General features: G+C 58.3%; 1 protein-coding gene across 1 annotated transcript; it reads left to right on the top strand.

Annotated features, from left to right (window-relative positions):
- Window positions 1-185: 185 nt before the first annotated feature.
- MMD2 (monocyte to macrophage differentiation associated 2) lies at window positions 186-20327 on the top strand. Its single transcript, XM_090288670.1, has 7 exons — window positions 186-305; window positions 11800-11881; window positions 12573-12733; window positions 13345-13419; window positions 16013-16114; window positions 16795-16864; window positions 17805-20327. Exons 1-7 carry the CDS (start codon window positions 259-261, stop codon window positions 18006-18008), a joined length of 741 nt encoding a protein of 246 aa, XP_090144796.1. The 5' UTR covers window positions 186-258; the 3' UTR covers window positions 18009-20327.
- The last annotated feature ends 952 nt before the right edge of the window (window positions 20328-21279 follow it).

Raw genomic sequence — 21279 nt, forward strand, 5'->3', positions numbered from 1 at the left:
GGAGGGAGCCGGGCCGCGGAGACTAAGGCGATTGGCCCGGAGCCCCCCGCCCCGCCCCGCCACCATCTGGTTGGGATTTGCGTCGGCGGCTCCGGGCACACTGGCCGGGCTTAGGGCCCCGCGCCCCGCGCCGCCGCCGCCGCCACCCCCGCCCCGCGCCCGCCTACCTGCTGCGCCCGCGCCCGGCGCCCGCCTTCCCCGCGGGCCGCCAAGTTCGCGATCGCTGAGCCCGGGCCGGACGCCGATGGAACGGCCGCGATGCTCGCCCCCCGGCTCCTGGATTTCCAGAAGACCAAGTACGCGAGGTGAGCGGGGAGCGGGGCGCAGAGGGCGCGCGGCCGCGGCTCTGTCGCTGCCCCCGCCGCCTAGAGCGCTCCAGCCGACGAGGGGACCCTGGCCCGCCGCGGGAAGCCAGAAACCAGGCACCGGGGTCTTTGCCAGCGTCCCCGCGCCCCGCCTTGCGCCCTGGACCCGGAGGGCGCGGGCTCCCAGCGCCCTTCCCCTAGCGGGGTGCCCTGAACTGAGTCTCTCTGCTGCTCTGAACCTCAGTTTCCAGGAATGCACAACGGGGATAACGAGGGTTCCCACAGTGGGGGTCCCCGCGAGGTGATCCCAGGAAAGCACTTCGTTCCGCGCCTGGAGCAGAGTAACCGCTCAGTGTCTGCGCCGTTTTGTTAAAGATAAAAGGCGCTGTCCCTCACGCCGCCACCACTCCTTACCCCCCTGCACCCCCTCTGGCCCCCCTCGCTTGGACCTCAGCCCCACCCCTGGCCCCCCTCATAGCAAGCGGGAAGGATGGGTAGGTGCTTTTTTCAGGTGCAGAAACTGAGGCTCAGGCTGCCTGTGCACGGTGGTGGCCTTTTCAGTGGGAGGTCCCCGGTCCTCGGTCCCCTGAGACTCACGCTCTTCTCCTTAAATGGCGATGACAGATACGCCCAGGGGATGGTGGAGCAAGGGCGAGCTCCCCACTTTGATTCCTAATTAAGGGGCGGTGGGGGTGGGGGGGCGCAGTTATTAAGGTCCTTCCCCCCTGAGAGTTGGGGACGGTGGGTGGGCTTACCTGGGAGCTGGCATGACTCTGCTTCCTGAAGTCGCCCCTCAGCCCTGAGCCGTCTGGGCAGGATGTGCAGTCCTGGAGCGCAGCCTGGGCCTCTCTTCCGTCCTGGGCAGCCTCCTCTCCGAGGGGGCCCCCCTCCTGCCCTGCCCCCTCACCTCTCCCCGTCCCCCTCAGGTCTCCGCCCCCGCCTCCCAGCTGAGAGGGGCAGGGGGTGAATTGGAGCGGTGCCGGTATTGCGTTCATACCCACGTTCATGCGGGTCTTTGTCGAGGGTCCCAGGTGCCGTGAAGGTTCAGCAAGTTCCGGTCACATTGAGCACAGCTGACCCCAGAGGTCCCCCCTGAGCACGACATGGGGGCAGGGACAGGGGGAGGCAGGGCTGGTCCTTCTTCCTCAGGCTCCCTCTCCATTTCTTGGGGTTGGGGGAAGATATGTTCTGAGTGTCTCCTTCATAAAGCTGGGGCATCCCATGAGGGAAGGGGCCACGCAGAGGAAGGACGTGAGGGTGAGTCCCTGCAGATTGCCTCTCGGCCTGCAGGTGGGAGGGGCTGCTGCACAAGTCCGTGGGGTCCTCTGAGGTGGGCACACTGGGGTTCTCAGTTCTCAAGGGTCTTGTGTGCTGTTGCGACATCTGAGTGGGTGGTGTGTTCACCCAAAAGGGAGATAGAGCCCAGGACTGAAGGCTCTGGGTGAGACAGGCAGGGAAGGAGCGCTGAAGGCTCTGCCAGGGGACTTTGCCTGCCCCTTGCCTGCCCCACGCCTGCTGTGTGATCTTGGGTAGGTGTCTCAGCATCTCTGGACCCTAGCTGGTTGATCTGCAAAGACAGGAGGGTTGGTCTAAATGGCCCAGGTTTGGCCACAGGGGCTGTCTGCTCTGGAACAGAGCTGTCCAGCTGGGCTGCGGCTGAACCCTGAACCCATTTTCCCATGCTTGGGCTGAGGCCGCTTCTATCAGTTCTGAGTCCAGTGAGGAAATGGAATTATTTCCCCCCCTCAAGTCTTCAAAATCTGGTGGGTACTTTGTACTTAACAGCCCGCCTCAATTTGGACGAGCTATATTTCAGGTGCTCAGTAGCCACAAGGGGCCAGGGGGTGGCTGCCATATTGAACAGGACAAGAATATTCTTCAGGGTGAGAGACGGGTGTTTGTCTTTGTCCATCAGAAAATCACTCCGTACGGTTCTGGAGGCTGAGGTCTGAGGTGAGGGCGCCCACACGGCTGGTTTCTGGTGAGGGTCGTCTTCTGGGTTCCAGACTGCTGACTTCCTGTGTGTCCTCACGCGGTGGGAAGAGCAGGAGCTAGTTAGTTCTCTGGCCTCTTCTTATAAGGGCACTAATCGCATTCATGGGGGCTCCACCCTCATAACCTAATTATGTCCCAAAGGTCCCACCTTCCAAATGCCATCCTACTGGGAATTGGATTTCAACATATACATTTTTAAAAGATTTTATTTTTATTTATTTTTAGAGAGAGGGGAATGGAGGGAAAAAGAAAGGGAGAGAAACATTGATTGGTTGCCTCTCACACACCCCCAGCTGGGGACCACGCTGCAATCCAGGCCTGTGCCCTGGCCAGGAACTGAACTGACGACTTTTCAGTTTGCAGGCTGGCACTCAATCCACTGAGCCACACCAGCCAGGGCTCAACATATGACTTTTGGGGGAGGGAGGACACAAATGTTCAGCCCTTCACAGAGTCCCTAGTTAAATGGTGTGTGACATTCCTTGCGTGAGATGTTTCCCTCTCTGACCCTCAGCTTCTCAGTGGATGGTTCAACCAGCTGACCTTTAAGAGTCCATCCTAGAGTCCTTGAATGATTTATCTCATCAGGAAAATACTTACCATACAGCGACAGGAATGAGTGCCAGTGTAGTGTTGGCGCAGAGCTCAGCACATCAACCAGGGGACAGAATAGAGGAACCAGAAACAGACTCATGCACATAAAGACGTTTGACTGGCAAAGGCGACGGTGCAAGTCAACGAGGCGAGGATGCTCCGCTGGATAAATGGGAGACAACGGGCTACCTAGGTGGCAACAGTGAAGCTGGAACCCTGCCTCACACTGCGCAGAAGAAGCGCTCCTCGCTGGATTAAATGCTTGAAACGGAAATTTAAGAAAGAAACTTGAAAACGTATAGAAAACGTGAAAGAATATGTTTGGGACGTTGTGGTAGGGAAAGATTACCGAAGGCACAAAAGTAGAAACCCATAAAAGAAAGGATGGATCCACTGGATTACATTACAAATTAAGAATTTCTCTTTGTCAAAAAATGCCACAAAGAAAATAGAAGAAAAGGCACACACTCGAAGGATGCGTTTGCAACACATTTAACCAACAAGTAATAATGATCTAGAATACAGAAAGAGCTCAGTAAGGAAGAGACAAATAGCCCCACAGGAAATGCGAAGCCAGTCATTTTGCGGAAGAAGGAACAGAAGGAACAGGTTCTGCACATCTCACTGGCGAGAAAGGAAATGCAAAATAAGGGCACAATGAGAGACTGCGCTTATCATTCAGGATAGGAGCAGTGTGACAGTACCGTTACAGGACTTCGGGACACAGAAATGATCATGTCAACTCGGACATGTGCGCATCCTAACATGGGGCGGTCCTCTTCTGGGCGTCTGCCCTAGTGCAACGGTGGCAGGTGCGCCAGCGTAAAGGGACAAAGATCTCAGCCACATTGCTCATGGCCAGCGAGCCCTGGAGACACCCAGACGTCCGTCGTGGGTAGAATGGTGTGTGCCCACACAAGGGAGTAGAATCCTGCAGGGACAACGAACCCCAGTTCCTGGCCCCGTGTGGGGACATTGTGTAGACAGCTGAGCATTAGCAAAACACTGGAGAAAGTATGACTCCTGTCCCATGACGCTCAAAACCAGGCCACCCAACGGTGTGGTTTAGGAATGCAGAGGGAGGGCAGTGAAAAGCCAGTAGTGCTTACTGCAAAACCAGGGCGGTGGCTCCCTCTCAGGGAGGGAGGGGAGAAGTCAAGGCTGGGAAGGGGACGCAGGGTGCTTCTGGGTCCTGGCAGCGTTCTAATTCTTGACTTGGAAAGAAAAACAAGCTGGGTTCTCAGTGCGTGAGAAGAGAGCAGAGTCTCTCGTTCCCTGAGCAAGACCTGTGTGCCCACACGTCACTGCCAGGGAGGCTGGGAGGTGTCGTCCAGCCACCGTGTGCTGCCTCCTCCATACCCAGAACCGCTCTTGGCCTCTGAGCAGGGACAGTCCACACCTGTTGAATGAACACTGCCCGTGCGGCTTTGGACCAGCGACTTAACCCCGAAGGCATCCGTCCATCCCCTTTCAGGCTTCAATGCAATGTGACTTTAAACAGGTCATGGGAAAACGGCATTGTGGTTATACGCGCAGCACGGGGTCCTTGGAGAGCACTTTTTAAATCATGGGAAGTAGAGGTAAAAAGATTCAGGAAACAGTTACCGTTCATCCCACCGTCTTGAGATCGTCCCTGCTACACGCGTTGCTCTGTTTGCTTCCAGCCTTTTCTGTGTCCTCTGCTGCTAGCATTTTATCCTCATGGTAAAGATCTGATCCGCTGTAATCCCGTCTCCCTGTCCTCTGCACCCTCCGTGCAGTGGGCCCTCGCGGTCCCTCCCGTCGCCGCCCGCTGCTTTGTTGGAGTATACAGTTGGAGCTCCAAAGTGGTGGTGAGTGATGTCATAGGCGTTATTTACAGTCTGCCTTTTTCCAGAGAGGATATGAGGCAGCTTGTAGAAAGCAAGTTTCTCAAGACCCACGGGGCTCTCGGAGAATCTTCCACCGCGGCAAGGCTTTCCCTGCCGGCCGCCGGCCTCTGCGCGCTGGAGGAGGGGGTGGGGAGCGGTTCACGGTGCGTCTGCCTTGCTGGCTATGGTGGGACAGGGCCTTACGGAGTCGGGAAAGATGACCCCAGGCTGCAAGCCAGGCCCCTGGGGAAGCATTTTTATCCATCATGTCATCTAATCCGCAGCCGGCCAGTGAGTAAGGACACTTTTATCCCTGCTGGGTTTGCTCGAGGGCGTAGAGCGAGTGGCGGGGGGGGGGGGGGGTGATGCTTCCTCCATGGGGCTGCTGGGATGATGACGTGAGGGGGTGCACATGAGACGACCCGGGACAGGGTGCGGCCAGATGCCCGGGACCTGCCATCTGGGCAGCAGCAGGGCTGCACTTGCTGCCCGCCTCCTTGGTTGAAACAGGGGTGGGATTCACCCAGGAGCCCCCCTTCAGCAGCAGTGCAGACACGCGCCTTCAGATCCCTCCAGACACAGTCCGTCCTTCCAGGGGTGTCCCAAGTCCTCACCCTCAAGCAGGTCTTGTCCCTTCGCTTATCATTCCCCAGCCAGGCCTCAAGGCACTTGGAGCAGGGGTGTCCCCAGACCTGGCCACTGGCTGGACACCCACAGTTGGTTCATTGGTCAGTCCCGCCAGGCGCTCACCCCCTGAAGGCACCTTTCACACGCAATGCCCCGTGCAGCTCGGCCCCGCCTCGGCCCTCCTCGCCCCTCGCTCAGTTTCCCCTTCCTGTTCCCGTGCTCTCTCTCCTGGGATTGGATTTCCATTCCAAGGTGGCACCGGCCCGAGGGCTGTTTATTCTCCCACTCTGTTTCCCAGAGACTGAGCCAAGACGCTGTCTGCCTTCCAGGAGCAGTGAATTCATGATTGGATATAGGGAGGGCCCCAAGGCCAGGCTGGAGGGGGCGGCTCCATGCTGGGCCTCCTAGACCCTGGGCTGGCCTTGCCTCTGTGAGACAGACTGACAGACCCCCTTTGTCTTCTGCACAAATCTCTGTAAGTCCTCTGTTCTGGGGACTTACAGCCCAGCCCGGAAAGAGTGGCCGCAGAAGCTTTCCCTGACCTGTCTCATCGAGGACAGGAGGCTGGCTTCTCTCTGGGGGCTCCAGACCCCTGGGCCCAGGTCAGATGGACAGGGAAAAATTGCAGAAGCTCTGAGGCTAGGCCTGGCTGCTCCAGACCGGAGGGGAGGGAGCAGGAGGGGGAGCCCAGGCTGCGGGGAGGCCCAGGTGGTAGGGGGAGGCGTCCACAGGTGGGGCCAGCAAATGTGGCCCCCCCTGGGGCAGCTGGGCTGCAGCTGGGCTGCAGAGGCCCCAGGAAGCGGTTTAGAAAGCTGCCACTGCGTTGGACTCAGACCCACCCAGCCCCAGCCCAGCAGGAGCCTGAGTCCGCTGGTCTTTTAGCCCTCTCTGCCTGGGTAGCACCCAGGAAAGCAGGCCTTTCCGTCACAGCTCGCAAACTCAGCACACGTGCAGAGCCGGCACACAGGTCGAGACGTTCAGTGTTGCCCGGAGATCCCTTCGCGTCCCCTTTAGTCCTACCTCGTGCCCAGGGGTAGCCGCTGTCCTGGCTATCGTCCTTCAAGCCTCCTGTTGCCGGTCCTTGAAGTTTCTCTGTGTAGGACCGAAGAGCGTGCGTCTGGGACACTTCCCCGTTTCGGCCTGCGGGTGTGTCCTCTTGTCCCCACAGCCCTCTGGCGCCCGTCCCTCCACGGCTCACTTCCCTCCTGCCGTGCGTGGGCACCTGGGGACCTGCCAGGACTCTCTTTGGGACCAGCCCCTCCACTCCCCAGACTCCGGTGGGGCAGGTGTGAGGACGTCTGATATCGAAGACTGATTTCAAACACAGGCTTTTCTATTTAACAAGTTTTCGTTTTATTCAGTTTTTAAAAAAATTACTAGAGTAGAAATAAATGAACACTGTAGCCAGTGAAGCCACACAAAATATAAAGAGAAAAAATATATATGTAAAGAAAGAAAACCCATTTTCTTCCCTTCACCAGCCTCGCCCCTGGTGCTCCCTCCTTGCTTCCGCTTTTCCGAGTCAGCTGACTGAGCCTGTGTGACCTTGGGCGGGACACTTGACCTGGCTGGGTTCACCCATGTCTCAGGAGTCTGTCGATTCTTGAACTTCCGAAGGGTTCTAAAGGCTGGCCCGTTCCAACTTGTTGCCTGGAGTCTGAACAACTTAATAGCTGCCCCAAGAGGATGGGCCCCTTGGTTGTCGGCCAGGGGTCCCCTGTGGCGCACCTGGCTCTGTGCCACTCCAGCGGGAGGAAGACGGGACCAGGCTGGAGCCACCACGCGCAGGGAGCCCTCCGGGAGAGCGGAGAGGGATAGGCGTCCAAGCCTGTGCAGTGGCCCGAGGGGCGAGGAGGTGGCTCTGGCCCGGTCTGCATGGGGGTGCGAGGTCAGGGGTCAAGGGCAGCGTTCAGGGGGCCCTGGGCCTGCGTTCTGTGGGCTGAATGGAGTTCTCCAGCTGAGAGGAGGGTTAGGGGCTTTTAAGCAGAAGAAAGGAGCCGGGAGGGCCAGGAGGCATGCTGACTGTGGGGCATGGGGGTGCGTTCCTGGGGCGAGGAAGACGCGCAGGGTGTTTGTCAGGGGTGGGGACCAAGAGGCAGAACCCCTGGACCACGGGGTCTTCCAGCCCGTGCAGAAGCAGCCTGGCGTTTTTGTTCTTGGCCGTGGCGCAGGCACTGGTGCTCGGGGGCTTGGTGTGGGCTTTCCGAGGTGGGGGGGCCTGACGAAGGCAGGGTGCAGGGGGCTGGGGCTCTGGGCTACCGGTGGTCCGGGCTGCACCAGCCACTGGCCAATGAGGTAGTGGTTTCAGAACAGACAGAGCTCTGGCCCTTCCCCTCCTTTGCCGCCAGATGCACATCCATCCGGAGAGGGTGCCCAGGTGCGCGTTGTATGAGAGTGTAAAGGACGGACGGCAGAGCCTCCCCCATCAGGACCACGGACAGGGATGAAGGGGGCGGTGGGTGCACTGGACTGTGACCCAGGAGTCAGAAGTTCTGGGTGGCAGCCTTCGCTGAAGCCCCTCTCTGCTGGTGGCTTCATTGCTGAATCACTGTGTGAAATGACCGCTGTCCTCTCAGCCCTGCTCAGTGGACAGCGCTGTCACGAGCTTCTGAGAGGAGCAGGCCGGTCAAAGCGTCGGGGACCTCTGAGCCAGGGTGGCTGCCTCCTGCCCGCCCTGCGCCCGCGGCTGCAGTTGCTGATTCCTCACTCATTCCTTCCCCGCAGGCCGAGATCCACGCACGTGCATGGCACAGGCCCCTTTGCGGCACGCACTGTAGGCAGCTTCAGCCACCCCGTGCAGTTCCCACGCGAGCTGAGCCCCATTTGCTGCTTGCTGAGCCTGGTGGTCTGGGGTCCTGCACGAAGGAGAGCCTGGCGTATGGATGGACCACGCTTTGTCAGTCCATTCGTCTGTTTTCCAAGTGATTCATTTTTTTTTTAGATTTTATTTATTTATTTTTAGAGAGAGGGGAAGGGAGAGAGAAAGAGAGGGAGAGAAATATCAATGTGTGGTTGCCTCTCACACGCCCCCAACTGGGGGCCTGGCCCGTAGCCCAGGCCTGCACCCTGACTGGGAATCGAACCTGCGACCCTTTGGTTCTCAGGCCAGCGCTCAATCCACTGAGCCACACCAGCCCCTGACTCACGCCAGTCAGGGCTTTCAAGTGATTCTTATTGTGTGACTGAGATTGAGAACCGCTGGCCTACCCTCCTGGAGCCTCACCTTCAGTTTGGAATAATAATAATATCCACTTTGCAAGGGTGGCGTAGGCTTTAAATGGACGCTGTCTGTGAAGTACTTGGGTGGGTCACGCCCCAGTAAGCACACGGTGCCTGGGCCCTTTCGGGGACCCCCCCAGAGAGTGCTGGAAAGAGCGCCCACCCTTTGAGCACGGCTGTGTGCCAGGCACCGTGTGGGCTTCTTTCAAGGTACCTGCAGGTGAGGTGATATTACCTCCTTGATAAAGAGGGAAGCTGCAGCCCGGAGATGTAAGGCACTTGCCCGTCGGTCACACAGCTGCTTGGTGACTGTGCAGGGGCTTTCCAGCCCCCGGAGCCACGTTGCAAAGCCCCCGCCTGTCCGGTGCAGGATGGGAAATGACCTCCGTCCTCGCCCCCCTGCCAGCATCCAGCTCCGGATCCTGGCTAAGTTTGCATAGAGTTGCCCTCCCACCCATCAAGGGCAGGGGCCACGTGGCCACCAATGGGGGCTCTGTTCTCAAGAGAAGGGCAGGAAGGCCCGTGTCCCTCCTTACATTAAACCAGCCGTGGCCTGCTGGCCATGTCAGCTCTGTTAGGAGACATTTCCCACAACCTCGAAGGCGGCCTATCTGACTGCAGCTCTGTTGTCGAACGTTCTACCTGTTATCTGTGCATTTCAGCTGTTCAAAAGGACCCCATTACCCCTCTGCTGGGGAAGGGACGGATAGGCAGGCCTTACACGCCTGCACGGTGGGATATTCTCGCCATGAAAAGGAAGGGACCCCTGGCAGGACTCTGTCGATGCATCTCATGCGCGGGGAGCGGAGCAAAACAAGGCAAACGCCGAGGGCCGCAGGGAAGGGAAAAAGCGGACAGGAACCTGAGCATCCTTGCCGGAGCTGGAAATGCTGGATTTAGGAAGGTCCATTTTCTTACTGTATAAAACAAGTTTGTCTTCACATTTTGAATAGAGAAGTAAGAAAACCCCTATGTGGCATTCAGAGCAGTTTCCTTTCACCTAAGAATGCACTTGGCCTTTATACAAGAAATTTGCTCTAGACATTAAAATAACAGGCTTAGGACTACTGTATGACTGTGTGACCTTCTGGAGAAAGCAAGGCTGTGGGGACAGAGGACAGCTGCGGTCACCACGCCTGGGGAGGGGGCTGGGACCAGGGGACATGACGGGATTGGCAGGGGGGGGGCGGGGGGCAGATGAAGGATCTGCTATTTGTCTTGACTGTGGTGAGGGTAACATGACTCTCTACGTTTGCAAAACTCATAAAATTATAGAAAAAAAAAAAAAAGAGAAAGTTGACCGCATGTAAATTAGAAGGAAATGAAGACATAAATTCATTCGCTGCCCTAACATGCCTGCCTAGAGGCTGAACGAAGTGCTTGGTCCTCGCGGGCTGTGGGAACTGGATTTCCTGGCCTCGGCCCCGGCCCGGGCCCCGTCTCCCCGCCTGGCTCTCTCTCGCCTGCCTTTGTCACTGCGGGACATTCAATAGCTGCCACTGCACGGGGTGGGGTGGGGGTGGGGGACAAGGACAGTTTTGTGGAGCCCAGAAATAAAGAACTGCCCATTCTGGGTTGCCACAGCAACCGTGACATCACCCTCGAACCCGTGCGGCTGGCATGATGGGTGGCCTTCAGGGTGTTGGTGAAAGGGCCAGAAGGAGAGAAGACAGCCAGGCCGCGCCTGGTACCATGTGAGACCCGGCTCCCGCCTGGGAGAAAGGCCTGAGCTCCGGCCCCGCCCAGCCAGCAGACCGAGCACAAATTGGCACGGTCCCTGGGGCCCTCAGGGCAGAAGTGATCAAAATGAACACTGTGTGTACCTGTGTTAGTGTCTCTAGGGCTGCGGTGACAAATGGCCACACACACTTAGTGGCTTAAAACAACAGAGCGATTCTCTCACAGTCTGGAGGCCAGAAGATCAAGGTGTGAGCAGGGCCGGCTCCTTCTGAGGCTCAGGGGGAGCGTCTGCTCCGGGCCCGTCCCAGCCCTGGTGGCTGCTGACCCCGCAGGGTGTCCTTGGCTTGTGGACAAATCACTCCAGTCTCTGCCTCCGCCGTCACAGGGCCTCTCTGCTGTGTCTCCCCCTTCTAATAAGGACCCCAGTCCTAGTGGGTCAGGGCCCACCCGCTGTGGTGAGACCTCATCTTCATGAGTTACGCCTGCAACAACTCTGTTTCCACATAAGGCCACATTCTCGGGTGCTGGGGGTTCAGATTCCAACCTCAGGAAACAACCCAAGCCGTAATGGTTTTTGTTGTCAATACATATTTAATATGTCAGTCGTGACCATGGACAACTTCCTCCTGGCCACCTGTGAAGGGGATGGGCCGGTGGGCTGGTTGTTCTGGTCTAATGGGGGTGCTGTGTTTCCATGGGCTCCCCACTTCCAGGGGTGGGCTCCCTGCCTGCTCTGTGACCACAAGCCCAGTGTGTACTCTGCCCCTGCACGGTGCACGGACCCTGTGGGGGAAGGAGCTCCTCTGTCGGTCCTTTGTCTGAACTCTGAGAGCACCCACTGTCACCCAGCACATGGTAGGCGCTCAGCAAATGGTCCCTGAGGGGGCACAGAAAACGCTCAGCAAACTTTCAGCCAACTGTATTAACATGACGCCAGTATTCAGAAGGGGCTCAATAAATGCCCGTGCCCTGCACCGGCACGGACCCTTTGTCCCGAGCCACGCACTCATTCCTCCGCTTTGTGGGTCTCCATGATAAGAACTGGGATCTGGGGGAAACAGGTTTTGGTGTGTCGGTTCCCACTGAAGGGAAGTTTGAGAAGCTCTCATCGATGGTGACAAGGCGGGGAGCTGGCTTCCTTGGGGGAGGGTGCCCCAGGGAGGGGTGGAGGGCACTCTGTGAGGGGCTGGAGGGGAGCCCTGGCTCTGCCTGGGTCCAGTGTGCACATGTAAACCCGCCAAGCTGTGCCCCGGGAGCCATGCCGTGGGTCAGTTACGGTAAAGAAAATACAAACAGGAAGTGCAGCACCCCAGGACTTAACAAAGCACAATGGGGATTAGGCACAAAAGATTGGAGAGAATGAGAGAAGGTTGAGAGAGAGTGAGAGAGGAGTGGTGGGTGGGGGAGGGGCGTGGGAGGGGGAGGGGTCCCTCTCTTCCCTCCCCAGGGGCCGAGGTCTTCAGGCTTCCTGGGAATTCTGCGGCTTCCTGAGCTCCCCGGGGGGGGGGGGGGGGTGCCTCTCCTTCCAGGTTCATGAACCACCGGGTCCCCGCCCACAAGAGGTACCAGCCCACGGAGTACGAGCACGCGGCCAACTGTGCCACCCACGCTGTGAGTTGACTCCTGGGGGCGGGAGCTGAGGGGGCACACACCCTGGTCGGGGTCGGGGGCGGGGGCGGCAGCCTCTGTCCTGGGAGAGCTCCTGAGCCACGTGGCCCCGCAGGCTGGCTCCTCAGCTTTGCAGGCCCTGGGGACCGAGTGATGGTTCCGAGCATCCTCTCTGCTCTGGGGACGTCTCAGACTTCCTGGCATGAAGAATGACGCGCATTCATTCACCTACCGCAGACAGGGTGGGGGGACGTTTTCTTCAGAGGGACCACACGTGTGACAGCGTGGTGTGCCTGGGGACCCAGGCCGGGGGGTTTGGGGACACGGAGTGCAGGGCAGCAGCCAGAGGTGCTCCTGGCGGCACGGAGTCTTGGCTTTCTGCTTCTCCAGATCTGCGCCGGCCGGAATGGCAGCCCCTGGCCCCGTGCGGCTGTGGACATTGACACTGAATTCAATTCAGATGAAATAAAATTAAGAATTCCTTTCCTCAGTGGCACAAGTCGCATTTCAGGTGCTCAGTGGCCCCCGTTCCCAGTGGCTCCCAAACGGGGCAGCGCGAGTTGTAGGGACGGTCCCACCACAGTGGGAAGTTCCGGTGACCGGCGTGGGTCTGAGGAACGGGAGGGCCCTGCGCCGCCCTGGACCCCGAGCCGGAGGCTGGCCCGCACCTGCCCCCGTCCCCGCCTGCTTCCAGCTCTGGATCGTCCCCAGCATCCTCGGCAGCTCCAACCTCTACCTCCTGTCGGACAACGACTGGGAGACCATTTCCGCCTGGATTTACGGCCTCGGCCTCTGCGGGCTCTTCGTGGTGTCCACTGTGTTCCACACAGTCGCCTGGAAGAAGAGCCACCTCAGGTACCCGCTGCCCAGCCCACGGGCGTGGGGCACGTGCCGGGGCCCCAGAGTTTGCCTGGAGGACGCTCAGCACTTCCTGTCCCGCACCAGCTGGGTTCTAGCTCAGTCCTCAAAGTGGCTCGGTGATCCTTGCTGATGGCCTCCCTATTCACGGAGGAGGGGACTGAGCCCAGAGAGGCGGGGCGGGGGGACTTGGTCAAGGACATAGTCCCTTGACCCAGCCCAGCTGGGGCTGGGATTTGAACCCAGGCCTTCTGGCTCCAGAGCCTGGACCTGAAACCACCATGCCGGAATCCAGAGGGTCTTTAGGGGCACCTAAATCGAATAGTTTTTGCACTTTTTTTGTTAGCCACAGAATTCTTTCCTCGTTTGAAATCTGCTGAAAAGTCCAGTACATAAAATAGAAATGCAGAGGGAAGGAGAGGAGGTTCCTTGGTGGGACCCCAGGCATCTCCATTTAACCCCTCGGGGGTAGGGAGCCTGGTGTGAGAGCCACTACTCTGGTCACTTAGAGGTGGGGAGGCTGAGACCCCCGGGTGGTGGCTGGAGAGAGGCGGGCCAGCACCGCCCAGGCCCAGGCGGCTGGGGTGACGCCGCCTTCTCTGCCCCAGGATGGTGGAGCACTGTCTGCACATGTGTGACCGAATGGTCATCTACTTCTTCATCGCGGCTTCCTACACGCCCTGGTGAGTGCTTCCGGGGTCCCACGCACGGCTGGCTCCCTTTCTCCTCCTCGCTTGAATTGCTTTTCACATCTGGCGGGTAAAACGCTGCCCTTCACCCAGCCCTCAGGGCCAGCGTCTCGGGATCGAGCAGCGTTGTTTTATGCGTGAAAGGGCGAGGGCATGTAAGCACGTGCATGTGGAAGTGCGTGGGTACACAGTGCCCACGCACACACACGCAGGAAGGATGCGGCCCCGCTGTCCTGCGGTTTGCGCTTGTTTGTTCTCTTAGGGACGCAGCTCGGACGTGTTCCCACGTCGGCACATCGGGAATTTCCTCGTCCTTTTTACGGCGGCATAACATGCTCGGGCCAGGCCATGTTTGTGGGGATCTGTGGCACGGGGACACTCCTGTCCTTTGCTGTCATAAAGAGGGCCAGTGCGACTGTCCCTGAGCCACGTGTGTGGCTCCGCTGGCCTGAATCTGATGAGAGGACTCAGAGGAGACCTTTCCTGACCTGAAGAAACAGCAGCTTCGGATGACTGAGCTGACTGACGGTGGTGGGATAAATTCCGAGACCGTCTTAGACTTCTGGGTAGCAGGGCATGGGCCTTAGTGACTTGGTGAACCGTTTTACCAGGTCACCCTTCACAGATTGTACCAGGTTAAGTGCCCCCCAGCCAGTCACTCAGCATTTTTGAAAGTTCTGGATAAGAAAATGCTAAGCTTCAGGTCACACGCTGAAAGCCTGGGAGACTGCAGAGTCTCTGCAGGGGATGAAGGACCTTTCTGCTCACATCTGTTGACCGTGTACTGCATGGCCAGGTGGTGCTGGGGGTCAGGACACGGATGTTCCGCCGGTGGACGAGGGTCTGTGAGAGGACAGTGATGGCATGGTGAGATGGGCCTGTGTACACTCAGCCATGGGTGCTCAGAGGGCCCTGCCGTGGCATAAGGGCCTCTGGAGGGCTGCCTGGAGGAGGTGTGCCTCAGAGGAGCAGGGAGTCATAGGAGATTGGTTCCAGTTTTTCCCAGGGAGTCTCTATTTTGGGGACCTTCTGCTTCATTGTATCATCCAATAGATAGGTTTCGCTTATGTATACAAAGACAATTACTTTTTATTGTTTATATATATATATTTAAATGTATTTTTATCGTATTTTTTTCCATTGCTGTTTGGAGGTGCGCCAATCCTGGAGACTATGCGGTCATGAGTGTACATCTCAGCGACTTTTCACACCCTACAGCCAGCACCCAGATGGGCACACAGCAGCCTCCTCGTCCCCTGTGTCCCCCTCTCCAGGCACCATCCCCCCCAAGGGCGACCACAGTCCTGCTGACTGTCTGTCTGTCTGCCTGGAGGCATCATCCTGCTAGCTCTTCCTGGGCTTTGTGAGGACGGGACTTGCTTCCCTTCTGAAAACCCGCATGTCCCAGGTGGTCAGATGCCACGTAGGCAGGCAGACAGAGGCTTCTAGAAGTCTAGAAGGTCCTAGGTGAGGGGTGCAGCTTGGGCGGGCGGGCGGGAGGCCACCGAGTGTGCCAAGAACACAGGCAAGAAGCTGGAGGCCACAGGAGGGGCTCAGCCTGCCGGCCGCTCCTCCATGGCCCTGAGCTGAGCAGGCAGCAACTGCAGGGGTCGGGAGCCGGGTAACCTCAGGTGTCTTCGTGGATGTGGACGAGAAGAGTCAAGCTGGGGTCTGTGCTCAGCTGCAACGAGGAGGTCATGGATTCCTAGCGTCATCCTGACTACCCTCCCCTTTGCTGATCTAGTGCCGGAGTTTCTGTTCTTCGTCCCTGGCTGTGACAGCGGAGCAGTGGCTCTGTGTGGCCCCCTGCTGGTGGCCGGGGGTATGGCCGTCTCCCAGGGAGCACAGGGGCACCGGGCCGAGGTGGGGATACGTGCCTGGGGTGTGAGTTGCTCCGGAGGAAGACTCAGCAGAACTTGGGGTTGGTTGGGTGGAGGGTGAGGGAGAGAGACCGAGGTGCTGCGTGGTGGCGGGCTTCCTGGTTGGACACCTGGGCTCATGGTGCAGAGGGCACATGGGACAGGCAGTGTAGAATTACGTTTCTGTTGTATTGCTCTGGCTTTTAAGCTGTTTTCTGCAGAGCCCTGGAGGTCCTGGGGACCACAGAGGTGGAGGGGGCGTCTGGGCTCCCCCATCCCTACCTCAATCAGAAAACCCCCATTTTTGTTTTTGTTTTTATTTTTATTTTTGACAGATTGGACTTACGTAGAAGCTTCCTGCATAAAATCTTGACTTAAAGCAAAGGGCGTTTTATTAGCAGGTCGCGAGAGCGCGGACCGTGTGGGTACCAAACGGCGTGTCCCCGGCCAGACCCTGGAACTGAGCCGGCGGGGTCTCGGCTGTGCGCACGTTCCAACTCCTGCTGGCTTCCCAAGCCCTTCCCCTCCACGCCGGGGCTCCCATTGGGCTGATTTCCCTCTAATAATCACTCCCTGGGTCCACTTCTCTTTCCGTCTCTCCCCACGTCTTCCCACGAGAGCCCATGGCCTACCTTTGCAGCCACAGCGGGTCACCTTAACCTGGCTGGGCCGGCCCTGCAGGGCGAGGTCCCGGCACCCCCTCAGTCTGTGCCCTCGGCCCCCCCCAGGCTGAACCTCCGGGAGCTGGGCCCCTGGGCCTCTCACATGCGCTGGCTGGTCTGGACCATGGCCTCCGTTGGGACCGTCTATGTCTTCTTGCTCCACGAGCGGTAAGATGGTGCGGGGGCTGCGGTGGTGGGCAGGCCCTCAGGTGCAAGGAGACCCGGGTGGCTGCAGAAGCACGAGGGCACAGCTCTGCCCGGTGTCCCCGTGCCCGGGCCCATGGATGGCCACCAGGGCCACAGCCCATAGAAAAGCTTTTTCTTGAAAGACACCGTAGGTTCCTAGACCCACTGAACGGTGTCGTGAGTTCCCTGCCTTCCCTAAGCTGCATCGGTAGATACGGAGGAGCGACTCTGAGCCCTTTGGACCCCATTTACATCCATCCTGCCCAGTGACATGATGGGAATAAGGGAGTGAATAAACAGGGCTCTAGAAGCAGAAGGGGTGACAGACTCCTGGACTTCTAGGGACAGCCATAGGAATCAGCTGATGCTGCCACTCAGATCCCTGGAGCATGGCACTTGGGTCCTCTGGGTGCCGGGATCTAAGAGTCATGTCTGCCCAGCTCGAGGGTGGGCAGCGCCCATATGCTTGCTGTGTCTGCATTTGCTATCCTTGGGGGTCATTCCATGGACCTGGAAGCCAAGTCTCAGAGAGGGAAAGAGACATGCCCAAGGTCGCCCAGTCTTGCCCGCGCCCAGGGCTGCTCTCACTCTTGTGGTCGGGGTATCTCCTCCTGCCCAGGATGGGGCTCTGTCCTGAGGCCAAGTCGCTTCTGTCCCGCCAGGTACAAGCTTGTGGAGCTGGTGGGCTACGTGGTCATGGGCTTCTCCCCCGCCCTGGCCATCCTCTCAATGGTAAGTCCCGCCTGCCCGGAGAGGCCCCAGTCTGACGCTCAGGGTTGTCAGGTAGGACCCTCTCCTCTGGGAGAAGGGGATACTGAGGCCCAATGTGTCTGCGTGAGCCGCCTAGGGAGGCAGTAGGAGAGGTAGGGGACCCCCACCTCCCCTGCCCGTCTGTCAAATGGACGCAGTAACTCAGGTGCCAGGGGTGCTCATGTCGGACGGCCAGGCGCCTTCTTTTGGCCATTTTTTGTTTGTTTTCTCTAGAACTTTTTGCCACGGGCATGTGTGACTTTTCAAAAGTGATGATGAAGTATGCACACATTCACAACTGTAACCGTGCTGAGGCGTCCGGCGCAGCGGCGCTAAGTGCATTCACACCGCTGTGCGGCCGCTCCCACCGCCCCTCCCGGCTCCTCTTCCCGGGCTGAGACGCTGTCCTGCCCGCAGCCAGCGCTCACCCCCATCCCCTCCCCAGCCCCGGGGAGCTCCGTTCCGCTTCCTGTCTCTGTGGGCTTGGCTCCTCCCGCGACCTCCCGCGAGGGAGTCACACATGGTCGGTCCTTGGGTGACCGACCGATTATTTCACGGCGCGTGATGTCCTCAAGGTGCAGAATCCGCCTCCTCGCAGGCCGAGGAACGGTTCGTTTATGGAGTAACATGAACGGCGTGTTGTTCACCCATTGGTCTGGCGATGGCCCTGGGCTTCTCTGCCAGGGGCTGTGTTACTTTTTAGAAAAGATAAAAGCTATAAAAGATTCCTTGAGATGTCGATAGAAACGAGTTCCACATGAGAATTCACTTGGGAAATGGGGCGACTTCACCGTGTTGAGACGCCACCACCCAGGAGCCCCAGCTGCCTTGTCCTTTGAGGTGGGGGTGGGGGATGGCCGGGAGCTCCCGACCTTGCCGGCTGCTCTTCTGACCTGTGCCCCACTCTTGTCCTTCCCGACAGCCCAACACCGAGGGCGTCTGGGAGCTGGTGACCGGCGGGGCTTTCTACTGCCTGGGCACCGTGTTCTTCAAGAGTGATGGGAGGATCCCCTTTGCCCACGCCATCTGGCATCTCTTTGTGGCCTTTGGTGCTGGTACCCACTACTATGCCATCTGGAGGTACCTCTATCTGCCCAGCACCCTGCAGGCAAAGGTGTCCAAATGAGGCGGCCCAGACTGCATGGAACGTTGCAGCTTTTGGATCAGAGCATCATGGGAAGTGTTGCTGTGAACTTTAGCCCAGAGCACAGTGGCCAGGCCTGTCTGCTGTCCCACGGGGAGAGCTTTGGATGGGTCTGAGGTTACTTCTGGTGACAGCCAAGTGGTCCCTTGGGTCCCAGGTGAGGAAGAAAGTATTTAGTCACTGTTACAAAGGAGAAATTAACCCTGTAATGCATTTCTATTCTAGACATTGTCTCCTAATACAATGGACATTAACATCTGCAGGAAAGGGAGCAGACGTTGCCTGCAAATTAGGCAAAGATGGGCCAATACATGCCTCTTACGGTCCTGAGAAACTTAGCAAGGAGGCTGGTGGGTTGTTTCTACCAGGTGGCCAGGGCCTGCTTTTCTGCTGTCAAAGTCCTGGCTGGGGGATGTCCCCTGCTCAGGGAAAGCCACCTGTCTGTAGATCAGGGAGGGTGGAGATCTGTGACCGTGGCAGACGTCACCAATCAACTGCAGCATGGGGTGATGTCAGAATTCTCGGGCTGGCGCTCTGGGCAGACGTGACACAATGGCACCTCTTCGCCTCACCTGCTGGTGTGCCCTGCGGTCGGAACGTGACCAGACCAGTTTAATGTCCCCGTGTGTGGGAGTGTTTATGTCCACTCTCTCTTGTCCCTTTTTGGGAAGCTTCTGGAGCGGGCAGAGTGGGGACAGTGTAGGGACAAGAGGTGCACACCCTGAGCAGCCCCTGTCCTTCTGCTCCGGTCCTTGGTCCAGGGGAGGGAGCAGCTAGGGATGAGAAGCTGTTACTTGACCAGTTCTTCTCAGGCCGAAACATCCAGGGACACCCTGAGAGCCATTCGTCAGAGGGGCAAGAGCGTCCTGGGAGCTTGCTTGCCTGCTCTGGATTTAGAGTTTATGAGGCTAACGTTCAGGTTCTCACTCGGTGCCGAGGAGTCGCCATGAGGGTTCCCCTCAGGAGCCCGGAGGAAAGGCCTTGCTCATCCGATGGGACCTGGGTCGAGTGTCTGTGACACCCTGACCTCGGGAGCCCTAGTAGCCCAGGCAGGCCCCGGGCAGAGCCGGCCCCTCCTGGGAAGGTTCCGGGCCCAGCACCAGGGTCCGACCTGGGGTCTCAGCACCCCTGGAACAAGGATCTGTCAAGTCAGATGAGCCTCAGTTTGCGACTCCCAGCGAGCATCTGGTGGGTAAAGACAGATGCCTTATGCTAGTTCTCGTACATTCCGGGGTATTTCAGGGCTCCGGCCTCTGAATCCCATGTGTTCAGCCAGTATTAAATCACCTGACATGGCCCACAGACAGGCAGGTCCCGGGGGTGGGGCAGAGGCTTGGGGGATAAGTTTCGTCTTCTTAGCCGTGCATGTGTGTGTACATACGTGTGCGTGCCTGGGCATGTGCGCATGTGCGGCTACATGGGCACGGCCAGCCCCTGGAAGCTGCCTCCGTTCGGTATGCCTGCCCTGCAGAGCTCACCAAGTACTTCCCATTCGTTGGGGTCAGGGTTGCAGAATGGGGAGGGGAAGCTGGGAGGTGGCAGGCTGAGGGCGGGGGGCTTGCCCCCGGTTGGGGCAGGGACGCTGTGACTTGACCTCTGGCCTCAGGCCTGAGTGGGGGTGGTTCCTGGGATCTGTTTAGGAGACCTCCCAAGAGATGGCACCGTGTCAGGCTGAGCTGAAAGTCCCGTCACCCACGTGCTGATGGGGATCAGAGCCCAGTGCTGGGAGCTTGGGACATCGACCTGGGGACACTGAGCTGGGACTTGCCTAGTGGCCACTGCTGAGCTCCTCATATGATACCTGCATCTCCTGTCCCCTGTGGGGTTCACGCTCGTGCAGACAGCTTTCCCTGCCGGCATCTGCAGGATGGAGGGGTGTTTAGATGCCTTAATGAGGTGGTATTTTACAAAAGGATTAATGGAAGTAGCTGTTTTTCTCCACGAGCCATTTTGGGGTGAGGACTTGGGACCTGCCGGGCCAGGCAGAGCCGTGACTGAGACCTCAGGTCTGTGCTGGGCTCTCTGCCCACCTGCCCTCAGCTTGCACGGGTCCTGACACACCTGATGTCATGATGGGCTTTCCAGCCGACTTTCACCCTGGTGGTGGGTTAGGAGGGGCGGCCCACATGGGACAGTGCCTGGGAGCCCTGGGACCTGCCCGTCCCACCACGTCCTGGGTCTGCTGTCCTCCTGTTGTTCCCCGACACCAGTGTTTTCCAAACCTGTCTGATTAATTAGCCATGAAGTTACACTGTGATTCCAGTTTATAGTGCCACCATGAGAGAGGACCTACTGGGCGCTGCCTGCCTGTCCGATCTCATCCTGCCTGTGTCACTTTTTCAAGTTGCTGGTTGCAGCCCTTACATTGATTTTATGACCCACAGGTGGGTCTGAACCCTTGTTCTAAAAATGGCTCTTGCTGGGAATCTCCTGGAAAGCCATGGGCACTGGACTGGGTGCTCAGTGCCTGCTGACTGGCAGGGTCAGCACGGTGCCATCCTTGGGAGCCTGGGCGCCCTAAAGCTATGTGGGGACAGTTCAGGAGAAAGAAACAGGGAGCTGCTGAGGACCTGACCCCACTGAGAGGATTCAAGGCCAGCTTTTGGGGTCTCTTGCCCTGGTGACGACCCCATGCTCTGGGGGGTCCTTGGGGCTGGATGGTCACCCTGGATGCCCCTCCGGTGGCAGCCCGCTGGGATGCGTGTGGGCATCAGCTCAGGCCGGGCCGGGCGGGCAGGAGTGACTGAGTGGATCCATTCGAGAAAGAAGTGGCCCCCGTTTGGGGACTGCTGCTCTGCCTCTGAAAAATTTCAAGTTCCAGGCTCTGAGTCTGAACAAACGGCCGCCGGCCCTGTTCCCACGGCCAGGTGTCCTAGAGACCCGCCCAGGTCTTGCTGCTAGTGAAGGCCTTTCCTGGGGCACACAGGAGCTCTGATGGTCTTCGGGACTCACCTTTATAGGCTTGTCATGTCTACAGTGCTTGACAATGGTACCTGTGGCATGAGTCTTCAGAAGTGTCCTGCCGGGGTTGGACCCTTCCTGTGTTTGTGGAATTGCTATTTTGTATTATTAACACAGTATTTGATAAGCATTTGTGTGAAGACTAACCCTGCCAGTAAATGTTATGGTCTCCGGTGGACTAGAAAGAACTTCAATAAACAAAAATTCACGATGTCTCCCTCTTGCCCAGTGGTCTTTTTAAAAACCACAATGGTCGGTTCTTTTTTTCCTGAAAGCAATCTCTGTTCATTGT

The sequence above is a fragment of the Furipterus horrens genome, unplaced genomic scaffold, assembly GCF_987537825.1.
Source record: "Furipterus horrens unplaced genomic scaffold, mFurHor1.1.pri manual_scaffold_10, whole genome shotgun sequence".
Classification (NCBI taxonomy): Eukaryota; Metazoa; Chordata; class Mammalia; order Chiroptera; family Furipteridae; genus Furipterus; species Furipterus horrens.